General features: G+C 43.2%; 1 protein-coding gene across 1 annotated transcript in view; it reads right to left on the bottom strand.

Annotated features, from left to right (window-relative positions):
- Positions 1-14,275, bottom strand: part of col8a2 (collagen, type VIII, alpha 2) — a 59,834-nt gene that overhangs the window by 6,795 nt on the left and 38,764 nt on the right. The window contains exon 2 of the mRNA XM_072676049.1: positions 7,765-7,947. Coding sequence (XP_072532150.1) covers positions 7,765-7,915 — 151 coding nt within the window. The 5' untranslated portion in view covers positions 7,916-7,947. The remainder of the gene's footprint in view (positions 1-7,764; positions 7,948-14,275) is intronic.

Below are 14,275 nucleotides of genomic sequence, written 5' to 3'. Positions count from 1 at the left end.
TACATTTTTTTTTTTTTTTACAGAAATGGCTCTTCTTGGCTCAGCAGTCTAATGCGCTATCACTAGGGCCCGGGGGTCAAGACTTCTAATCCCGAGCCATGCCGCTTTGCCATCAGTGTCCGGAGTCAGAGAGAGCATAACTGGTCGTGCTCTCTCTAGGTGGGTAGATGGTGGTCCCTACCCTTATCACTCTTAAAGTGATGTTGTTTAGCACAGGTGTCTGTTAACTGGTGTGGTGGAGCTGGGGAAGAGGCCTTTCCTTCCAAGCATGCCGGCTGCCTAGCAATGCCCCATTGGTGGCAGTTCTAAAAGTGTCGGTGGCTGGCTTTGAATGTATCAGAGGAGAAGTCCTTGCCCTTCTAGTGCCAGGGGGAGCTAAAAACGGGCTGGTTACTACCAGTAACAGACTAGGAGAAAAACTATGGGAGACTCAGACTATGGGAGAACAAACAAATTATTAGCAAATCTTTTCTTTACTGTCAGCTTTTTTAGCAGTACCAAAACAAGGGAAAAGATACATCAATCAGCTATTTGTGAAACCAAAAATAAGTCTTCATCTGACATCTGATGAAGGCCTTTAAGCATGGGCAGACATCTCAAGCTCTTTATTAAATAAAAAAAGTTTATCTATGGCATAGAGCGAGTGCTGCACATTTCTTCATGAACTTCAGACCAGTTTACAGTTTAACATCCAGACAAAACCAGTACTGTGATTATTGTGACTGTGTCAGATGCCCCCTTGTGGTCTAACTGTACACTGCAACAAATCTGGAAACTGAAATGATTAATATTTGCTGATGTTTACACTTGGTGGTACAAAAGACATTTATAGAAGTGGTTTGTTGTTCATTATACTTTCTGTCTGAAGTTCAGTGACTACATAGTACTGTGTTCTAAGGGAACACTGACAACAACTAAACCTGAAATATTCTCAGATTATCCTTCAAATTAAAATATATAGGTTTTATTCGGCCACAAACAACTTGTTCAATGTGTTGATATCTTCAAACTTGTTTTAATGTTGTAACGGGTTACACTTTTAGGTGGTAACATTGGTGTAACAACTACAGAAAAAATATGCTGTATTTGGGGAACTGCCCTATGCAGTATGAAAGGTCCAATGATCTGATATTTTGTTACAAGTTCAAATGTTCCATCAAAGTGTCTTGATTTCTTTGACAAATCCTACGCTCTGGTAATTTTAGCAATGCCGTAGAGGAACCACTTTTGGTTCAGTGAAGAACACTATATGTCCGTATGTTTGTGGACACCCCTTTTAATAAATGCACTAATATACTTTAAGTTTCACTAAATGCTGACACAGATGTGCAAATGCACACACACAGCTTTTCTAGTCCCTGTGGAGAAGCATTCTCAATAGAATAGGACTCTCTGGAGCAAATAAACATGAACCTGTTGGAACCATGCCTAACGCCAGTCATGGCCTAGAGGGGTATAAGCTGTGGAGCAGTGGAACTGTGTTCTCTGTAATGATGGTGTTTCATCCATCCATAACTTTTGGGGAGAAATTAGGGGAGTTGGGATGAGGTGGGGTGGTGATCATCCAACATTCTGACCTTACTAACACTCTTCCTGCTCCTTACAGCAATGTTCCTAAATCTAGCAGAAAGCCTTCCTTAAACAGTAGAGACAGTAACTGCAGCAAAAGCAGGATGAACTCATTTTAATCCCCTTGATTGAGGAAGAAAATGAACGAGCAGGTGTCCCAATATTTTTGTCCATATAGTGTATGTAAATGTGAAGAGCCTTTACATCAAGTGGGGGTTACTTAGACCTTTAAAAGGCTCTTCACACTTTACACAAAAGTGGTTCTTCCACTTTATCTCTCAAAGAACGCTTTGTCATATCTTAATTCATTTGAATAAATGAGATTTTTTACAATAGTCAGTTGAATGCTGGTTATTGTAACTATCCAGCACTTTTATCTGACTATTTAATCTAGTTACAGAGGTTTTACTCAATGACTCTTATTGGCATTGCATTGTGTGCATGTCCAGGCATGGAACTGAACCACAGTCTGCTTTGTGGAGAACAGGAGTGTTACCTACAATGAGTCCTAGGGATGAGTCCTAGGTACCTCTTTATGTTTCCACAAATACAGACTCCTTCTTATTTTAAAGAATGCAGCTGATATCTTGTGAGCTAGTTTGAAGAACAAAGGTTTCTCACCTGATTCAACATCTCTAAGCACTGATTTACCAAACCAGGTGCTGGATGAAAACTAGTATAAATACTAGACTCTCATGAGAAGAGCTTTGGAGATGTTTTAATGAGCACAGTGATGTAAAACCACTACTTCCATTTGAATGTTATTGGTATTTCTTCTAATATTAGTGTTTTACTGAGTAAATACATACTTGCTCATTCCAGTTCTAATGAGCCTAAAATCTTTGTGCAGAATATCCCCTATATTCAACAAAATGTTTATGTTTTTTTTAATACACAATAATAATGTCATAACTACATAATTCATAACTGTGGTTGACCTTTTAGAAAGAGCAGTTCACCATAATTAGCCTAGACCCACACAGCCAGTAGTTCTTTTGAACAGCCACTAGGTGGTAGTAGCTGCATTGCTCTACAGTAGGTCGCAGCCCAGCCGTATAGACAAGCTCAGGTCACTGAAAGCTCTGCATTACTAAAGTGGCAATATGACTGATCATCTATGCAAATCTTTGAAAGTTGGTATTAGTTACCATTATGGCAGAGTCTAAGTGCAAGGGGTTATCATAGATGTGTTACAGATTTACCAACTGTTGCTTGTGGATGTTAAAAGTCTTAAATAAATGCAGAGGAGGGCTGCAAACAGTCTTATTAATACCGATAGTCACTGTGTTTATATGGCCGACACTGGTGTCAAACCCAGCAGCGGAAAATCAAAACACGAGATAAGACAGAAATAGGGACCATCTACTTTGACTTCATGTCTTCTACCTGAGCTGGCAGAGGAATTCTATAAATGAGATAAAAAGTTTCATAAAACCAAGGCAGTAGAGGTCAGAAAAGACTGCAGGGGTCCAGAATTATTCACAAGGGAACCTGACTGTCATATTTTACTTGTCTGCTTCTCAAGAATCCACACATTCAGTCAGATTTTACAGCCTCCCTGTCTATAAATCTCATAATACATTACAGAATAAGCACACAGTGGGGAAAAAGCAGTGGATCGTTGCTTCCATTCTGAAACACACACATACACACACACACACACACACACACACACACACACACACACACACACAGTCACCAACTACACAGGTAACAGCTACCAGATGCTGAGATGAGTGCATCTCGTGTAACTACGCCAATCAAGGCTTTATCAGCAGTTGCCAAAACCTGAATGGCCATCAGCACAAACAGCTACAGGCAGCATTACACTGTCTGTAATCAGAAACTCATAGGAGAACGTCTATGGGAAAATGTGCCTCCACTCTGAGCTTCAGTGTTTTGGAATTTTGGTAAAATTTACATGCATTTTTTACATGAACTTGGAATATTGTTTGATATCAGACTGATTTAATATTTGTTTTTTGTATATGATACAGCCACGACATGCACCTCAAGTACAAGATATGCTAGAATGCAAGTCACTGCAAAATGACACAATTAGATCAGTTCAGTTGTATTCTATATGTCTAGTGTGGCACTAAAACATCTCCTTTTAAATGACAGCTTTATAGTATATTAAATAACAGCTCAATATCTGCTCAGTGACATTTACATGAACTGTGAACATGAGCATGTGTGTTACGGTTAAGACATTTGCAAGGTTAATTTGCTGTGTGCTTTGGATGGCTTGTTACATAACCATAACTGCACTTCAGCTTCCGCTCATGGACAGCTGACCATATAGGTCTACAAAATCTGTACATATCCTGTAAACATTTGTGCATATCTGACTAAAGGTTCACGGCAAAAATTTTAACATTGTCAAAGATACTTTGTATACTTTGTATTTGGTGAACTTGACAAGAATTTATATTTTTATTGGTTAGCATTGGTTTCTGCTGTACTGCTCTGCCATGGATCTCATTTTTGCCCAATGTTTTTCTTTTCTGATCCTGAACACTGATCCTAGCTGAGGCAAGAGAGGCCTGCGGTTCTTCCTGGGTTCTTTGTTACTTCCTTGGTGAATTTACACCTTGTTCTTGAAGGCCTTGACTGCTGGAAAGATTGGTTACTGTTTCAAACATTCTCTATTTGGACAGTATAACTGATTACAGTCCGGTGGAGCCCTAGAGACAGAAAAAGCTAAAGCTTGTAACCTTTACCAGTCTGATAGCCATCCACAGCCTTTTTAATGAGGTCTCCAGGAATCTCCCTTGTCTACTGCAACATGTGCCTGACTGGACAGATTTATGTGCTGCCAAGTTCACTTTGACTTTGATCGGACAGGGCTGGCTCAAATCAAGGCTAGTGGTTGACTGAACTCACTTATCCTTGATACCGAATTATTATTTAATTGGGTTGCACTTTTTTGCAACATGAAAATTGCACAATTCATTTACTGCTTTTGAGTGTCCCAGCAGTCTAATATAATACCACAATGGCCACGGAGGTCGAGAGTTCGAATCCTGAGTCATGTCGCTTTGCCATCAGGGGCCGGCCGGGTGGGTAGATGGCGCTCATTGCTTCTAAAGCAGTGTTGTCTGGCACAGGCATCTGTTAGTGTGTGTTGGGGACAATTGGGTGCTTTTCTCCAAGTGTCATCTGCCCAGTGATGTCACATCAGTGGCTGTATGAAAAGAGGCAGTGGCTGGTTTGGACGTATCAGAGGATAGAAGAAGTCCTTACACTCCTAATGTTGTGAGCATTGCTAGTGCTAGGGGGAGCTAAGAATGGGTGGGTTAATTGGCAGTACCAACTTGGGAGAAAAAGGGGAACATTTTGACAAGCAAAGAAAAAAAATGGTAGTAGCAGTACACTGATGTTGATATTTTAAATTTTTTTGGACTATGGATGTGAAATAACATTTGCAAGAATCTGTCTGATGCAGTGAAATGTGACCTGAGGAGGAACAAATCTTCTGGACACATTTCATTTTCTGTACCAGCAAGCAAAGTTTTTGCTGCAATTCAAATATGTCTAGATTAACTCCGGCCCCAGTCCAGTAGGTCAGATCAGTGGGCGGGGCATTCCTATTTAAATGACACTATTCATATTTGTAAAACATTTTTCAAAATGCTAGAATATTCAAATTTCTACAAAGTAAAACACACCACTCTCGCCTATTTAGCGCAATACAAAAATAAGATGCACAAATCTAAAAGTGCACTAACTTTGATCAACATTCAGTATTAAGGTTCACACCTCATACTAGGTCTGAAGACTGTATTTTCTCATTTTTTTCATGTAGTGATTTGGTATGGGAGGGGACAAGAAGTTACAATGTGCTAATACAGTTCTAAGTTACTGGTCTGATCTGGAACAGACGGGTGTATACCACTAGACATCATAAGGCAACATTTTTTAGCATTTTTCCTTTTTTTTTTTTTTTTACAAAAACAGCTTCTGGGATCATGGTAATGGTTCGCTGACGTGTAATATAGAGAACAGTGTCTTTATCGTGGGCCTTGAGAACTGTGTAATGCTGTGTAATTTGAGTCATATTTGTCTAGAATTCTGTAATCATACACTACTCTATCTGTCCACAGGCTTCTTTCAGTTTCAGTGATGGTTCTGTATCTCTCAGCTTGTCCAGAAATGTGCGTTAGTATGTCCTTCGTGAGGGGTGTCTCGAAGCGTGAATTACACTTCCTGAGCCCAGAAGCAAGAAAATACCAATTCTCATTTTATTCAGCTTTAAGACAGCAGGTAATGTAATCAAAGGTCTTAAAACCTGAATGGCGTTTAAGAATGAAGGACCATAAACAGTGATGCTTCATTCTCCTCTCAAGCTGCTAAAGCTCACCCTCTATCTGTGAAACAAGGACTCCCTAGATTCAGCAGATTAGAAAGACGTGTTCTCATCCTAACGCCTGTCCTAGCTTCCCCATCACCCTCCGGCTGCCTCGACCTCCCTTAACAGTTTCTGACACAGTTTCATGTCCCCCCTCTACTCCCCTTTGATTCCCTCCCTGGCAGGCCTGGAATTGGAGTATATGTGGCTGTGATGTACAGCTCCAAAGGGATTCAACCTTAACCCACCTCATCCCTCTCTGGCCCTCTCTCTTCTTCTCTCTCCTCGTCTGACACGTTCACAATGCTCCTCATAAATCAACAAGGGGAGCGGAGACACTAAACGACAAACCGTTCCTCTCATTGTTCATCCTTGCTACTTTCTCAGTCTGACACACTTTTGGCTCTTCTCCCTGACCCCTCAACTGCCTGAAGAAACTATTGCTCAGGCTGGAGCGGCAGAGATTGGGTCCTGTGCCCAAGTCTGACACAGTCATCTAAATGCTGAACTGCCTATGTGGCATTCAGTTGTTGACAGAGGATTTGGAGATACTTCGAGCACACCACCTAAATTGGGTCTTTTGCTTATATTATAGGTACCTCTTAGGTAGTTTACAGTGTGGTAATGTGTGATATAAAATATTTTGAAATTGTAATATCTATAATGTCAATAGCATATTTAATAGTAATGACCCAATCAAGTTTTTTGCCCCCCGATCCAAAACAAGTACTTTGATGCTGACTGTCGGCCAAAACCAATCCGTTCCAATGTTTGTGTTTATAAAAATAATACAGCCCCACAACTTAGTTAAGATGTGCTGTTAATTAACACTAGTAAACACTAGTAAAATCGCTGTATTAGTAGAGATAGGTTTATAGTGTGTTTAATAGTCTGATTGACCTATATATATATATATATATATATATATATATATATATATATATATATATATATATGTGTGTGTGTGTGTGTGTAACGTGTAAGCTAAGCTAAATTAAGTCTTTCCCTAACCTTCCATTCCACCTTGCTGCCTGCTGATCTTTTTCGAAAAACTACACTAAGCACTGTTCATTTCAGTAAACAAAACAAAAAAGAGCTTTATTTTAACTGGCTAACTGGCTAACTGGTAACATCACCATTCTTACCAGTTTATTTTAAGCTCCTTTTTGTTTTGCTTTGTTCACCGTAATAAGGACACACATGAAGAGCACCTCATTGCGGCAGGTGGCAGAAAAAATCATGTCTGTTCATGGTGCCCAGAGGATGTCAGAGGGTGCTCTGCTACAGCAAAACCAAGGATCGGAGGTGGATCTGGCTTAAACTGAGGCTTAAACTGAATCATGGTGCCCAAAAAATAATAGTCAATGATATTAGCCTAGTACATGTTTTCTATGCACTTCAAACAAATAATCACTGGAACCTGAAGGTCCAATCCAGTTGTATTTATTGAAATCAAATACATTGTTGATTTTATATTAATATAGTGTAGTAATTAGTGTATTATATATAGCAAAGAGTGCTTCAGAAGGCATGTCTCACCTTGTGATATGTGCATTAAAAAGAAGCACAGACACCAACAGAGAAACATATGATGCAATGGACACATGCCATCTTAGGTCTTCTCAAAGGACAGGAGAAAAAAGACTTTTATTTTGTAGTCAAACAAAAACAAAAGGCTATTTTAGCCATGTCTATAATAGACCTATAATAGAACTACTCCAGTAACTGCTATAAAAGCACTGTGTATGTTATGAGCTATGAGAGTGAGGAATTGGAGTGTAAAGCTCCATAAAGACTCTTGGAATTAGAAGTGTTAAACTACCCTTAGCTAACGCAACACTTACCAAGATACTGGCCCTTCCCCTCTCTGAAAGGGGGTCCAACCGGCCCCTTCATCATCGGCTGCATGTACTTCATCTGGGGTACAGGGGCATAGCCTCCGCCCAGAGCGTGGCCCCCCAGCATCAGCAACACACACACAGGCACCAGCAGCATGGTCCTCTACCTCGTGGTTTAGAGCTTCTGAGCTGAGAAGAGAAAGAGAAGAATGGTTAAGGAGATGAAGGAGATCAATGTTCTGCTGCTTGCCATTCCAGGATGAGGTTTTGTAACACTTGCCTTCACTCCTTTTAAGGACAAGTTCTCACACAAGACAGTCTATTGGTAAAATCTAATTAACACATTAGCGTCAGTGAAGGAAGGCCGTGCCAAGGGCTTCTGGGGGCTGCAGCAAGCAAATCACTGCAGATTAATGCTCTCTGGTGTTTTCTTCTCACAACATACCATACTTCTACTTTAGCTATGAAGCAGGCCTTATGACTTCCAGAGGTTTTTAAGTGTTTAAAATTCCTTCTTCAAAAGTCCTTCATCTGTCCTATTTGGATTGGCTTCACCGGATGACTTTCAAAGTGCCATTCCAGCCAGAATCGGAGCCAGGAAGGGGTAATATCGAACAACACTGCTATGCATAAGCAGTGTTCACACGTCAGAGGCCGGAGAGGTGATGGCTAGCTTGTGACTGAGCAAATGGAGCTGCAAGAGAAGGACCACGTAGTCCAAGGACTTCCCCCTGCATGGTTGGCTGCTGGACATGTCGGTGGGTAGATGGAATTGAACCCACGTAGGTTCAAGCCTGCCAGAAGAAGCAGGAAAGCCAAGGCATGGGCTGTGCTCCATGCTCTTGCTTCTGCCTGTTTGTTTAACCTGTCATTCCCTGTGACAGCTGCGCTTGTTTGCTTTAATTTGCTCCAGGAAGGAATGATAATTTCATCCTCATGTTACTCATCGTGCCATATATTTGCACAGATCTGATCAGGTGTATGGGAGAGGCCACTGGGTGGGAGCAGAGGGGTGGTGACGGCTATAAAGCACTGGGCCCTTCACAGTGGAGATATCCAGGATGTGAAAAACAAGTGAAATCGCTTTGGTCTGTGGGCTGCTCTCGTTCTCATTCTCTCTGAGGATGCTCTGACCCACTCTACACATACAGTTGGTGAAGTGTTCCCAATCTCCTTAGACCCCTCTTCTTTTCCGCTCGTCCTGATGACTTCCAGACCACTTCTATCCAGGACAAGCAGACCTCTGCTTTGTTTGAAAGTGATGAGTACCTCAGAGATCAAATACTCTCCCTGCTGTCCACATCGGCACATGATATGACTTAAAGAGCGCCACCTGAAGGATTGCTGGACAGAACCACCGCTGAGGGAGGCAGTTTGGAAAGCGTGGACACATCCTATCCATGGTCTTTACAGTTCACGGCACGGACTTCAGTTTGCCGTTCTCAGTGTTGTTGTTGGATCTTGGGGAGCCTGGCCTAGACACATTCCTAATCTGCTTCACTTCCTCTTCCCCAAAGCAGTGACAGCTTCACACTCCCACTCATAACCACAACTCTGAATCCAAAATGGGAAAACTCACACACTAGTGAGACTGTGTGCAGGTGCAAGACATGCAGGTCAGTTACACTTCTTTAGAAAGCAGGGGTCTCTGAAAAACACTGTAAATAACAGTGTAAACTGACAGTGGAAATCCTGCTGCAGATTGCTGTAAAGAATGATGCATTCTGGGAGAGACAGATCACGCTTCTGGTCAAAGAGCTGGATTGTAGAGTAATACGGCAATGTACATTGTTCAGTAATACAGAACTACAGGCATAAGCTGCCCATCTCTCTGACAGGGGTGGAGCTTCACAACATTTTTTGTTAGTTTATGTCATTAAGCATTTATTTATTCTTACTTCAACAACCTGAATAATTTCACTATTTTTTTATTGGCTAGATTTCCGCTGTTTAACCCGTCCTACAGTTTTTGAGATATCAACTCCATTCCAACTCAATTCCAACAGATTGTGTGATGTGGGCTTATATAACTTTTTAATCGGCTACACGGTTACAGATTTTTGCTGAATCTTTCTGTAGGACATGTTTCTGTAGTCCGAGACCAAAACGTTATAACGAATAAGCAACCATGAAGCAACACCTGAGCAACCACCTAGTACCCAATAAGTAACACCGTAAAAACCATCTGGGATACCATAGCAACCCCTTAGCAATGCCATTGCAACCACTTCAAAATACCATAGCAGCCACCTTAGCAACCACTTAGCAACACCATACTAACCACCTGCCAATTAGCAACACCAAAGCCACCACTTGTGATAACAATTTCACCTGGCAACACCTTAACAACCACCTGTGATACTATAGCAACCACCTGGGATACCATAACAACCACCTGCAATACCGCAGTAACCATCTGCAATACCATAACCAATTAACAACACTACTGCACCTGGAAAAACACTGCAACCACCTAGCAACACCATAGCAGCCATCTAGCAACCACTTGGCAACACCATATCAACTATCTGGAGTACCACAGCAACCACTTGGAAACACAATAGCAACAACCTGGGATACCACATCAATCATGTAGTAACAGCCTAGTGACTGCCTGAAAGTAGAAGCCTCTCCATCTGCATGACCAGTTTTCTCGGTTGGTCCTGTAGTGGGATATTAGAACAGACACAGGGATACTTGCACTTGTATTTATTTGTTATGAGCAATTATTGGTGATGAAATTTGGACCACCGTCCAGAGGTTTCTGCTTTTTGTCATATACAGTTATTCACTGTTAAGCGAATCCACATTCACGTGCAGGGCAAGTGTTTTTGGAGGGAAAGCGAGGAATGGCGGTTTGCTAACGTAACTGATTTGGGTTAAATAGCTTTCCTTTGTTTAAAGTGTTAAATTAGCAAAACCAAAAAAAAGTACAGGTAACCAGCCAGACTGAAGGACATGGCAAGGAGTAAACACATGTAGGACTACACCTCCCTGGCTGGATGCCTCCCCGCAAAAAAGCCGGTCCAACTGCAGACCCCTGCAGCACTGGTCTGGACAGGGAGGCGAGAGCAAAGCCAGACGGAAGAAGGCTCAACCCTGCCATGTTTTCCCACTCAGTGGGGCTCCAAACAGGGCACTCTGCGCCTGTTTGCTTTCCCAAATTCACTGTGGTTCAACCGGCTTTCTCCTCTTTTATCATTTTCATTTTTTATTATTATTATTCCTGGAAGAGGAGTGAAGGGGCTGTTTGGCTCCAAGAGGAAGCTTTTTCGGCTTTGCTCTCACGCCGAGCCCCTCTTAGCCGAGTGTGACTCTTTCTGCCATGGTGAGCACATACTTATGTGGTTTGCCGACCTTTTCCTTTCTTTTTTTTTTTACGGCCATGTAAAAGACGTGAGGCTCAAAACCCACGAGCAAGCCTTTGTAATTAGTCATGTCTGCGCTAGCATCTGTGTTAGCGCTTGCTAAAAAACACACACTTCCTCTTAGTTCTCATATGTAGCCGTTTCCCACTCCAGGAAAAACACAATCACAAGGCAGACTGGGAGGGAAAGCATGGAGGCCAAAGAGAGAGAGAAAGAATGGACGAGAGAGAGAGAAAGAGAGAGAACGAGAAAAAGAGAGGGAGAGAGAGCGGCGGTGGCAGCTCAGTGTTTGGTCGTTCAATGCTTGGCTGCCATTAGCTGGGGGGTTAACTGTTCCTGGGGGTTGCGGTTTTGTGGGAAGGGTAATTTAGACATCTTTAACAGTGTACCCTATGTCGAGCAGGCGTCTTAACACTTGGAGCGATCAAAATCAGACATTACTTCTGTTCCACAGGCCAGCGCAATCTGTTTATCAAATGTTTTTCTTGAAAAGAGCTGCAGACACAGTTAAATAGTCTCACGCAATCCGTCTGGCCAAGTGTTCACCCGTGCGCCCTCGCACGCTCTCTGTTTACAGACCACAGCTGAGGTCTAAAACCTACCTAGGCACACAATAATGGATGCCGGCCAAATGGCCAGCCTATAACGAAGGGGCAGGGGGAAGCAGAGAGCTTCTAAGGAACCAGTGCCATTCATAACATTTAAAGGTAAGGCCATCCAAACAAGGCCAAAATCTGGGAAACGGCAGCGAGTTTATTCAAAACAGATACAGAAAAAAAGAAAAAAAAAAAAAGAAAAGAAGCCTGCATACAAGAATTTACGGTAACAGCTAGCAAAATTCAAAACAGAACAGAAAAATGGTTCTTAGAAAAGAGAGGGAAATGAAGCAGTCCTTGAGACACCACAAGCTCCATGCTTTTCTTACACTGAGTCAGCTTTGAAAACAACTATGTGTGGAGAAGAAGGATTTCAGATGCTATTTTTCGTAATTGTCCTCTCACCAGATCTGCGAGACACCATAACGACCTGAAATGTTCTCACAGATCCTCGTCTGAAAGCATATACAGTTCCCTGACAGACAGGCATGGAACAGTAATTCTGCTTTCGCAACACCACTTTCTCTTCAACCGACTGCCAGTTAGACAAAACAGGCGGCTGAAAAGCTGGGCCAAGACTGACAGAGCGATCTTGAAGCCCGGCATGGCAGCTCAGGTGGCAAGCCAAACTCCAAAAAAACCCCAAACCACAAGCAAACAATCCCCACAAGAAAAGGTAGGCCTTCTTTTCATCACCTCCATTTAGTGACAGGTGGGTTTCACCAATGTTTGGGCAGTGTGTGCTACACCGCTACGCCGTGCTACCAAACCCACTAACATCCCACAAGAGCCCTGAGGGACAGTACCCCTCTCAGGTGGAGACAGAGTAAGCACCGGGGGCACCGCAGATATCCTCAAGTGTGTTCCTCTGGCTCCTTAGGGTTTCTGCTTTACAAACCACATAAACCCTGCTTCACTCGCTCTCAGCTATGCAAGTATAAGGAGAGGTTTGTTGGCACAATCCGTCCATAAACACACCCCCTCACCTTACCCTCTCTCTTCCCAACACACATAAACACATCTGATCTACCTAATGACCACAGAGCGCGGGAGGTTAAGTGAGAGGGTGCATGTGTGTGTATGTTCTGCAGTGTGGGCACGTGCCTGGTTGACAGACACTGCGCTTATTGAGCTCCGGCGGTGGGGAGGAAATTGGTCATGATGTTTTTATTCGGAGAATCAGTCTTTTTCAGCATGAGGTAAGCCCCACGAGGGGCCGAGTGGCACTTTACCGTACTTAGCAGGCCTCGACTGCACACCGTCCCCATTCAGCCGCTCAGTTTCTTGGCCTACCGTTTGTGCACACACTACTTATGACTCACCCGGAGCTAACCGATCAGCTTTAAGCAAACATAAGCAAGCAATTATGACTGCGGCACTCGTTGTGAACGCAGTGTGCATTCGCTTTTTACAGATGGTGTGCCACATTAACGGCAGGCCCTTAGCTCAGCCCCCCCACCAAATGCGTTTGAGCTGAGAACTGAGTCACTGCTAAATTGGTGCTCGGGAGCTGGTGGCTCGTGAAGCAGGCCACAAAAGCAGCTCTATACTACATGATGCAGCCGTCTCCCTGCTGGGCTGCTGTTTAACAGAACCATTAGAAATAAATTATCCATTTAATGGTGTGGCGGAACCTGCTGGGGTGTGACGTAAGCTGTTTACACTTCCAGTGCCAGCTCCATAAGTCGTCCTTCACTTTTCCATCCTTGCCTCCATCACCAGGGGCTTCAAGCCTCCTCTAGGCCTCCGCAGGGGATTATGCAATGGTCCTCAGCCACGGCTCTTGTCAAATGAAGTGACAGCCATGCTAATTTAATTACCCCTCCTTTGCTGTTTCACCTTACCAAAACAAGGCTCCACACATGAAGAAGAAAATGGGATGGGGGGGGGGGGGGGGGGGGGGCTCGATGGTGATGGTGTAGGGGGATGTGGAAAATATTTTACTGGTAATTCAGACATGGCTCTTTTCTCCTCCCACCTCTACAAATGTTCTCCGAAACACAGCATGCAACAGACATCATCCATCTTTCCCATCTCGCTCTCACTCTTGGCTTCGGGATCCATGCACGTGTCTCCCGTAGAGGTGGGAACACAGCACAAGGAGTTATGTACACGCACTCAGTATAACAGGATGTGTTCCATCAACGTGGGCATTAGTCGAAAGGGATTTGGCAGCTCAGGTCATTACAGAGAAATCGACTCAAACATTCTTTTGGTCCAAACAATATATTGGCCACTGGGGTGTCTGGAGAAAGTATGCATATTTGTTCCAGTTCGCCATGCTGCAACAGTCGGATGCTGGGTAGTACATTCTTTCGGCCTAACGGCACTGTGCATATGTGGCCCCAAAAATGAATGGTAATACTTTGAGCCTCTGCGTTTGAGGATCGGGACTCACACACTGCGGTTAGCACTGCTTGTTGTATGTTGGGGCAGCTGGCACCCAGGCAGAATACACAGCCATCATTCTCAAGACCATCTTCATGACTTCATGACCAAACTATTCCACATTCCAGCAAGTCACGGCAATACGAAAACAATACGAGCACCTCG

The sequence above is a fragment of the Salminus brasiliensis genome, chromosome 3 (genome assembly GCF_030463535.1).
Source record: "Salminus brasiliensis chromosome 3, fSalBra1.hap2, whole genome shotgun sequence".
NCBI lineage: Eukaryota > Metazoa > Chordata > Actinopteri > Characiformes > Bryconidae > Salminus > Salminus brasiliensis.
Note: the sequence above shows the minus strand (reverse complement) of the source record. Positions and strands in the feature narration are given on the sequence as shown.